The 9,944-nt window shown below is 31.2% G+C and overlaps 1 protein-coding gene and 1 non-coding gene across 2 annotated transcripts; one reads left to right on the top strand and one right to left on the bottom strand.

Annotated features, from left to right (window-relative positions):
- Positions 1–5,812: 5,812 nt before the first annotated feature.
- On the bottom strand, positions 5,813–6,818 carry LOC114380009 (glycine-rich RNA-binding protein GRP2A-like). Its single transcript, XM_028338889.1, has 2 exons — positions 6,632–6,818; positions 5,813–6,355 (listed from the first exon to the last, which is right to left on the bottom strand). Exons 1-2 carry the CDS (start codon positions 6,743–6,745, stop codon positions 5,993–5,995), a joined length of 477 nt encoding a protein of 158 aa, XP_028194690.1. The 5' UTR covers positions 6,746–6,818; the 3' UTR covers positions 5,813–5,992.
- Positions 6,819–9,872: 3,054 nt separating this feature from the next.
- TRNAQ-CUG lies at positions 9,873–9,944 on the top strand. The gene has a single exon. It is a non-coding gene; the product is annotated as a tRNA-Gln (tRNA).

A 9,944-nucleotide genomic window follows, 5' to 3' on the forward strand; every position in this document is an offset into this window, starting at 1 on the left:
GAAACAGCACAGGTTCTTAACCAGGATATTCTCCCCATCCAACCTCTCTCCACACCCTTTAAAAAGGATTAACAAATTAAAAAAAAGAAAAAAAAAAGAAAAAAAGGAGGACTTGCCTATAGTATTAGAATAACAGCAAACACAACTAGGATGTAAGGTTAACACCCACGGGTATAGGACACACGCAGAAAAAGTATAACCTAGTCTAGACCAATTTTCAATTTTTTATATACACCTAATCATGTTTGCTTATTTAAGAAGAAAGAATTAATAACGTACTACGTGAAAATTATATGTAAATCCTAATAATATAATATTTTTTCAATGTTGAGAGAATTTAATTTAATTAATTGAATAAAATATGTGAATTATTATAAATTTCAATAAATTATTTTTTTTTCTTACTGATCAAAAATAAAATAATGATTTCTCCGATACCGAAATTAAAGAGATGTTATAAACCGCTTACTGTATCCTATTAAAGAAGCTGCTTCAGAATTTGTATTATTTATCAGAAACAAAATAAAAAGAGAAAAGTGAAAAGTGGCTTGATTTTGTAGCTTAGTACAATAGTACCCAGTCCATTAATATATTCCCTCGTACAAATCAAATGAACGCAGCTCTACCCCATCTTCACGTGAACCATTTTTTCTTGTTCAAGATCGTAGATGGCTTTAACCTTAATCTGAGTTTCATTTGGTTTTCGTAACCTTAAACTCTTACAAATTACGAGTTTAGGTAGAAGGACCAAAATAAACCAGTATTATAAACAAAAGTAATCCTTGTCTAGCTAGCTGCTAAGATACCAATATACTCAAAGGAATGCTTGTGATTAAGGACAGAAAAAATCATAAAACAAAGACATGCAATGATGTAAAACTAACAGGCATATCAAATGAAATCACCGTCACACAAATTTCAACTCTGACAATGATTATCAACCTTTAAAATTATTGTCACACGTTGATTAGACAGTTGACGCAACAGAGGTAAAACTATCATAACAATGATACACTTACGATAATTTATATGATATTATATTTTATATTTATTTTTCTCTTTTACTCTATTTTATTATATTTTCAATTTAAATTTATCTTTTCTTTCTTTCTCTCTTATAATTGTATATTTTATTGTATAATTTATTATAAAAAAATAATGTTATACTCTTCTCAAATCTTAATTAAGTATTATTTTGAAAATAATTTTATTTTATTTATATTTTATCTTTAATGACTCATTGATTCTCATGATATTAATCACATGACCTTCAAAATAGAAAAAGAATATTTCCATTTAAAAAGTTTTCATGAAATTGAAATCTTTCATCATTTAGCATGAAAAGTAGTTTAAGAAATAAAGTTTATTTTCTAAATAAAATTAAGAAAATAAATAAAGTTAATTGAAATTCTTAGTACGAATTACTACTAGTTTCTTTTATTTTTCCTTATATTTTAAATATGATGGAGTAGGCTTACAACCATAAAGCAAGTATCCTCGAAGATCAAACTTAACATTTGGAATTTGAAAGGAGCCCAACCCACATTAATTTGTGGATCCTAATCACCCTAGAAGTTTGTTGATCTTTTTATACCATCTTTACGAGATGGAAAATGCCTTATCGTACGAATGCTATTTCGTACTAATGACACGAATGACGTGGCCTCTACAAAGGTTGAGTACGAAACTTACGAAAAACTAATCTAGTTAGTTTTGAATGCTAATAAGTTAAAATGTTGAGAGGATTCTAAAATCAAACCTCAATATCCCACTAATCATAATATTATCGTAGTATCCGCCCAATAATTGTGGAAGCCTTCCCAACATCAACAACAAAGGCCACATCCTGATTAAAAGAGAAAAATGATCTAATGTAGGGATGTAATTTGAATTAAGTTTAGTTAAATCTTTGATTCAACTCAATTAAATTTGAATGAATTTATTTGGATCAATTTTAAAATAAAAAAAAAACTTAACTCAAATCGATTAATTTGTAAACAATTTAGATTGAATTGAATTAAAGAGTCAAAACAATTAATTTTGTTTGTTTCTTTTTTAACACCATATTTTGTATAAGCTAAAATTTTTTATTAAAAATAATAATTTGTAATACCATCCCATCTCACTCTATTTCACTAACCTCTATTCATTTATTTATCCTATCTATCCATTTATCCCACAGAAATATTTAAGATAAAAAATTTCAGTAAACACAATAAAAAGGAGTTTTTAATACTTTTCTACCAAAATCAATAAAACATTAGGAGATCTACTGATTATGAATAGATGGGACATATTTTTAATATAACAACCAACCCAATTGCAGCGTGGAAAAATTTTATCCAATGACACTGGAAACGAAACTTGGGAAATAAGATTGAAATTAAATAATTTTTTATAGCATTGGGGGAAAGATGGGGTGGATTTCTGATTGAGGCATTCAACCCAAAAAAAGGCTAAGCGTGACGAGATTGGGTATGTGGGGGAAGCACATATCACTGGCATTGTGAGAGTGAGAGCAAGATTAGTCATCAAAAATTGAAATTGTCGGACTTCCTTTTTTTTGGGAAAAAATTTAAATTATATTAAATTCAAGATGATACAATAATAAACGGGGGCATACCCGCAGTTAAAGAAAATCAAAAGTCTTCCTAATACAAAAGGACCTATATCAAAGTGCTAAAACAAATGTAACATATGCGTTTATCTAATCTTGCTAATAACTTTTATGAATTGTCGGACTTCCTTTGATTTGAATTGAAATTGCTTAAAAAAAAAATGATTTTGGCGTGACAACAAATACATGCGAGTTGTATAAACACTTTTTTAAATAAATCTCTAAAACTTTATTTCCATCTTAGTTAATTTTAAAATTCTTAAGAAAGTTGGGGCTAAGTAACAGAGAACAAATCATGCCCCTATTTTTAGATTCAATCTTAAGCATTGAATTATTATTTTTTAAAAATACTTTCTTTATAATTTTCTACCTTTTAAAATAAAAAAAAATGTAAAAGATTAGAATCATAAATCTGGCTTACTCTTGTTTTATGTATTTATATATTATCTGTTTATATTGAAAAAGTCATCAAGTTTGTGTAATTTGTTTCTTGTTAATCATACGTCTTAAGGTTGTACATTTGTTCTTTTGTTAGATATTTATCATTGTTTATCATTGTTAAGTGCGTGCTTCAAAGACCAAGGATCAAATGTTGCTCAAATTAAGGTGGTTTGGAAACAGAAAAACGCCCATGCTAACATGCTTCAGGTTGATAGGAACACTTGTGCCACAGTGGTTGTCACCCAAGAAGAGGCCAAGAAGACGCTGCTCAAATTAAGGGAAACATGAAGCCCATGTTGATACCCGATTGTTTTCTTAAGCCTTGGTGACAGAAAAAAAAATAAAAAATCCATGCTCAACATGCTAGCTTCAGGTTGATAGCAACACTTATGACACGGTAGTTGGCACCCAAATTAAGAGAAATTAACATGAAGCATATGTTGATATATATACCCCTTGTTTGTTTGTTTGGCTTGGTGGTACTTGTGAGTTGCAAAAAAGTCACGAAAAAGAGACAACATACAAATATTCTACGCAGTGAGAAGAAACCAGGAAAAGTTTGTCTTGTTCTGTTCTGAAATTAGAAGTCCGAGTCAATTGCCGATTCATGTATGCCATGATCAATTAAAGTAGCAAAACTCAGCCCAAAACACACAAGACGCAGTTAAGTTCAGCACTTAGTTTGTGATATGCAGTTATAAGGTGAAGAAGTTGAAGCCAGTCACGTTGAGTTACCTAGTTATTCTTTGGCGCCATGCACCTTTTTCCTTCCCTATATATAAAACCTGTGCTAGATGCAGAGTCATCATCATAATTCATTCGCATAGCAGTGACCAATACCATGAGTCCCAACCTTTTCCATGATGTGAATCTCAATTACGTGAAAATGGGTTACCATTATTAATTACCTCAATGGAACCTTCAACGAATCCTCCCTCGACTTTCAGCGCTATGGCCTTGGAGAAGAGACTTATCTCCCCCAACCCCTTCCATGGCTGCGAAGGTTATGTTCGGCGCACTCGATGACGTTTTTGCCAACACCAAGGTCAAGCCAAAGGACATTAAGATCGCCCTTGTGAATTGCAGCTTGTTCGATCCCACCCCTTCCCTCACTGCTATGATTGTCAACGGGTACTTTTAGATATTTATTAGCATGTGAGTTTGAGTATGATATTATATGTATTTGTAACATGTTATTTTGGTTACAGTCATCTTATAAAGATAAATTTAGTCCGATTTGTAGCATTTCATTTGATTGATTGTATAATTTGCTGGCAACGCAAGTCTTATTTTTATTAATATTATTATACATGGTTGGCTAAAATAGATACAAATATATATATATATATATATATATATATATATATATATATATATATATATATGTGGTCATTACTTATTAAGAATGGATAAAGATTTTTAGGACATTATAATGAAAAAGTATCAAGAAATCTAGTTGGTTTAAGTATGAGTTGTTATAAACTTATTCGTACTACTCGAGTTCATGAAAAGTTTCAAGTTATATGCAAAATTTTCTTCCTAACATTTCATCATTAGAGAAGGATAGAGAGAAATTATGCATAAAAACATAGAAGATCAAATAACTCAACTGTTTCTTCTTCAAACTTACCTCAATTGATACAGAAACGCTTCGGCTTCAGTCTTGTGTTACTGATGATTTTATACAAAAGTTTATGTTATGATATTTATCATTATCTAGTTTGATGATCTCTTTAGTTTCTAGCAGGTACAAGATGGGGGGTGACGTGAGAACCTTCAACTTGGGGGGCATGGGTTGCAGAGCCATTGATCTTGCAAAGGACATGCTTCAGCTTCACGGGAACAGCAGAGCCATGCTGATACCAAATTGTCATGATAAGCACCATGATTCCTGATGTTTTTTCCTCAATAGCCTTCACGAATGGCTGTTGCCTAATCTAAATAATACAGTTGGATTGCATTGCTGATGTTTTTTCTTCAATAGCCTTCACGAATGACATTTGTGCTTGCTGTCACATTGGATTGCATTTAGTTTTGTGTAAACAATTAGCCTCTGGACATCAGCAAGCTTTCCATCAGATTAAATACGCAAAGTCGAAAGGAAGTTTTTAGCTTCCAGGATTTCGGCTCTCGGAAGTTTAACATAAAGCATCAAAAATGGATTATGGTTGGTTCTATACAAAGGATGGACTTGTGAAATTGTATTGCCATGGATTCATAGGGCTGTGAGCAACGGTTCTCATTGTAGATAGGAAATAATGGTTATGCAGATAACATTGATTCTTGTACTATTATGCTGAACACTGGGGCATTTTTCTGGGTCTCATGATTTTGTTTGCTCGAAAGCATTCAATCACAATGATGTAGAATCGGATTGCTTAGTTGTAATCATCCTTGCAAAGGTCGATAAAACAAATCAGCTGAACAGAGCTTTAAACATACACTGCCTTAAGGATGTCCAAGGTTCTCCAGATCTCCAGATCAGAAATGAAACCCTTTCGTTGTGTCTATTTTTCTCACCAATCTACACAATTTCATAGATCCGATTCTTTCAGAACATTGAGCGCGAAAATCGTGTTTTATCTTTCACATATCTCAGAAAGATACATTACTATCTGTAATTTTATGGTAAATTTCAGTGAGGGTTTTGATTTATGTTGCTTATTATTTATTTTGGTTGTGTTGACCAGAATAAAATTACTCATCATTAGTGAATTAAAATAATTTTCCACATCCAGCGTACAATTAAAAACCTGTAGAAACTCGATACTCCAATTACTGATTATCATTTCACTAAATCAACTATAAACAACCAGATATATTGGTCAAAAACAAGAACCACGGTAACACGAAACCATAAAGAAACTCGAACTCAAACCACAACAACTAAAAATACGGGGCATAATCATAAACCCTAATTGACGACATCAAGCCTTAGTTTCTCCAGCCTCCATCACCACCATCACCACCACGAGAGTAACCACGGTCTCTGCCACCGCCATAACCACCACCACCACCACCACCATAGCCACCGCCATAACCACCGTCACGGCTACGGTATCCACCACCGCCACCGCCACCGCCACTACGACCACCATATCCACCGCCACCACGATTGTATCCTCCTCCTCCGCCGCCGCCGCCGCCACCGCGGGACTGAGCTTCATTGACAGTGATATTACGGCCGTCCAAGTTCTGTCCATTCATCGCTCCGATCGCATCTTTCATGGACTGCTCCGAGGCGAAGGTCACAAATCCAAAACCCCTGGATCTGCCAGTCTCACGATCGTTGATAATCTGAACATAAGACAGTAAAACAATTATCAGATCTAAAGCAAAACAGCACGAAAAAACAAAACCAGAACCGAATAGAAGCCGATCGATCTTCGCCTTTGGTGAAAGGAAGAAGATGAACGTACCTATTGGCGTGAGTAATAAAAGAATCATATAGTAACACAAGTATCATAAGATCAAGTAACGCAAACAGATCAGAGATCACAGATCAGAACGGGATCGAGAAAATTCCGAATCCGAATCGTGTGAGATCAGATGTGATGCCTGCAACAAACAGACCTTCGTTTCAACGATTTCGCCGTACTGAGAGAAGGCTCTCTCGAGGGCATGGTCGTCAGTGGCCCAAGCGAGCCCACCGACAAAGCAACGGTACTCAACATCTGCAGAAGCCATCGGAAAATGAATAAAACCCTAGAAAATTGGGACTAAGAGGGGTAAGACTGGCACGAAGAATATGCATACCCCAAGCGATTGTTTTATAGCTGGTGAACTTTTAACCAGGGTTACGGCGCGCGTGTTGGACCTAGACTAGGGTTAAAGCTAAATGAATCATGGTTCAAAATTAGGTCATTGTAAATGTTGGGCTCAAATTTGGACCCATGTGAAATATATGTTTAGGCCCAAATTTGATAGTGTTACTCAATTTTTAACACAGAACTAGTTATACTATGAATCACATCGAGACTTTTGTAGGAAAAAATACCATACTATCATGGTTAAAATAATTTTTTTTAAAAAAATAAGAAACACAAACAAAATTCAAATTATAAATAAAAAAATTAAATATTATTATATTAATAAATAAAAAAACATATGTAACGTTTAATATGAAATGATATTTTATTGATGATAGATGACAATAATATTGAACTAAAATAATTTTTTTAAAAGATAAAATATAAGAGATAGATTTCTTGCAGGATTATTCAAATCTATAAAATACGATAACAATTAATAAATATAAATCCATCTTTTTAGATATAAACTTATTCTGCCTTCTTCAAAAAATTTATGAGTGACTCTTCCAATTATCATGTTTATTTTATGTGTTAGATATTTATGTTATGTAATAATTTTTTTGAAATAAAATTAAATGATAGATAATAAGATAATAGTAAATTTAATAAAAAAATATAATATATCATTTTGATATTTATTAAAACTATGTTATTCGTTTGTTTAATGTAACAAAGAGCATTATTTTTAATGAAACTAGTTGCATACTTTTTTTCCTAACATAAAAGGATCCAATTTAATTTTGGGAATTTTCCCCTGTGCACCAGCCATTTTTCTTCTACACCCAACAATGAGAGGAAATTCCAAAAAATATATTTTACGAATTAATTTAAAATTAATGGTTTATATCGTCACCAACTGAACTAATGAGTCAATTATGTTATAAAATAATTAATATCGTTATATATAACACTAAAATTTCTAATGTATATTTAATGCACATCTAAACTTACATAATAAATTTTATTATAATTAATTTGAATCTAATAATTAATTTTTTGCCATATATAAATTTTATTAAACATGTGATATTTATTTAAAATTTATATATTTAACAAAATACATTATTAGATAAAAATTAAAATTAATTATAATAAGACTAAAAAAAATCTACTTAATGTAATAATTATAAAAAACTATAATTAAATTTATTAAAAAACTTTAAAAATATTTTTTAGGGAATATAGATTGCGAATTCATATGAATTATATGGATTACTACTCCATATAAATTATATAGATTACGAATGTTTATTAACAAGAATAATTTTAAAAAATTTGAAAAAATATTAAGTGTAGACCTGGTTACCAATTGCCTTTTTGTACCTTTTCCGGTTGATGGCCTGTTGTAATTGTTTTTGTTTGATGATCTCTATGACTTTATTTTGATTTATAAGGGAAATTTCTGCCAAAAAAATTCTAAATATTTTATTCAAAGTTTCTTTTTAAATGACAAAGGACAAAACAACAAATTATCGTTTCAGAATTTCTATCAGAAAATTTGATTTGATTTTATTTAATTTTTTTTATATTTCAATTTCAATGTTTTAAGAATTTATTTGTAAATTGTAAATTTCATTTTATACATTTTGAATTCATTATAGAATTTCTCTTATAATAATTTCCATTTTTAATAAAACAAATATCTTTATTATCATAAAAAAATTACATATTATGTATATTACAAAGGTACAAGAAGATATTGTCCTCTCCTCAAACAAGAAGATATTGTCAGATAAGTAAATATCATGTCAGAATCTCATTTATAACTTTCTAGCCAAAATAACTACTTTTTTGTAAAGCTTGCCAAATGTAATTTGAGAGTTAAATTGTCCATGAAGTGCAAAGAGTTTAACAATCTCCCGTCTACAAAACTATGATCAAATTTGCAACATAATTAATTAAAATGTTTTAAAAAAAGAAAATATTTAATCAAGTTGCAAGTATCTAGCTTATCGAAACCTGTAAGCAAAGGCCATGATTAGTACAATTAAAATATTTTCCAAATAAAAATCTGTGGAAATGTGACAGTAGTACTCTAATTTATGGCCATCATTTCATTTAATCGATTGTACACAACAATATATACATACATAGGAAAAAAAAAAACGTAAACAGGAACCCTAAACCAAGACAAATTACCAAATCATAACACCTAAAATTACACAAAACATAAACATAACCATAAACATTAATCTATAACTTTAAGCCCTAATTTCTCAAGCTTTCACCACCACAACCATCACGGGAATAGCATGATCCACTGTTACTGTAAGGTCCGTAACAATAGTCTCTTTCACCACCAAAACCACCACCATTACAGTTATATCCACGCTTCCGACGACCACGGTATCTTCCACCGTCACCACCTATCCACCACCACTTTCGTAATTGCCATCGCCTCCACTACGGCTTTTGCGAGATTGAGCTTCGTTCACAATGACGTTACGTCCATCAAGGTTCTGCTTGTTCATTCCTTCAATCGCATCTCTCATTAAATCCTCAGAGGCGAAGGTAACAAATCCAAATCCCTTGGATCTTTCAGTCACACGATCGTTAATAACCTGCACATAAAAATACAGACGGTTAATGAAATCGAAACCAATTTAGGTAATCAACTCTCAATTTAGATACTATAATATGACATTTTTTATTATGTGCATGATGTTGTTATTTGTTAATGTCACACTTATTAATGTTAATAATCATTAACCACATTAGTAACTTATAATGACCAAGATTAATGGAAAAAATATGTTTTTTAAAAAAAAATACAAGAACCAAAAATAAAAGTGAGTAAATTATAAAAACCAAAAGTATATTTTTTTTAAAAAAATATGAGTTGAGCTTTCCTCTTCAAATAAAATAAAACAAAAAACGCAATATATATATATATATATATATATAATATTAGTATCTGCTTTCCAAAAAAAAAATCGTATCTGATATTTAAGCGGAACTAAGTTATTTTTAAATTAATTATATACAATATAAGTATACAATGAGGTCCCATGGTCTAGTGGTCAGGACATTGGACTCTGAATCCAGTAACCCGAGTTCAAATCTCGGTGGGACCT

The sequence above is a fragment of the Glycine soja genome, chromosome 12 (genome assembly GCF_004193775.1).
Source record: "Glycine soja cultivar W05 chromosome 12, ASM419377v2, whole genome shotgun sequence".
Taxonomy (NCBI): domain Eukaryota; kingdom Viridiplantae; phylum Streptophyta; class Magnoliopsida; order Fabales; family Fabaceae; genus Glycine; species Glycine soja.

What these genes read in the sequence shown, in the direction of transcription:
- LOC114380009 (XM_028338889.1), bottom strand. Translation starts at nt 6,745, where the DNA reads ATGGCTTCTGCAGATGTTGAGTACCGTTGCTTTGTCGGTGGGCTCGCT. An exon ending in GCGAAATCGTTGAAACGAAG is followed by an intron (nt 6,356 to 6,631) that starts GTCTGTTTGTTG and finishes TCTTATGTTCAG; the next exon opens with ATTATCAACGATCGTGAGAC.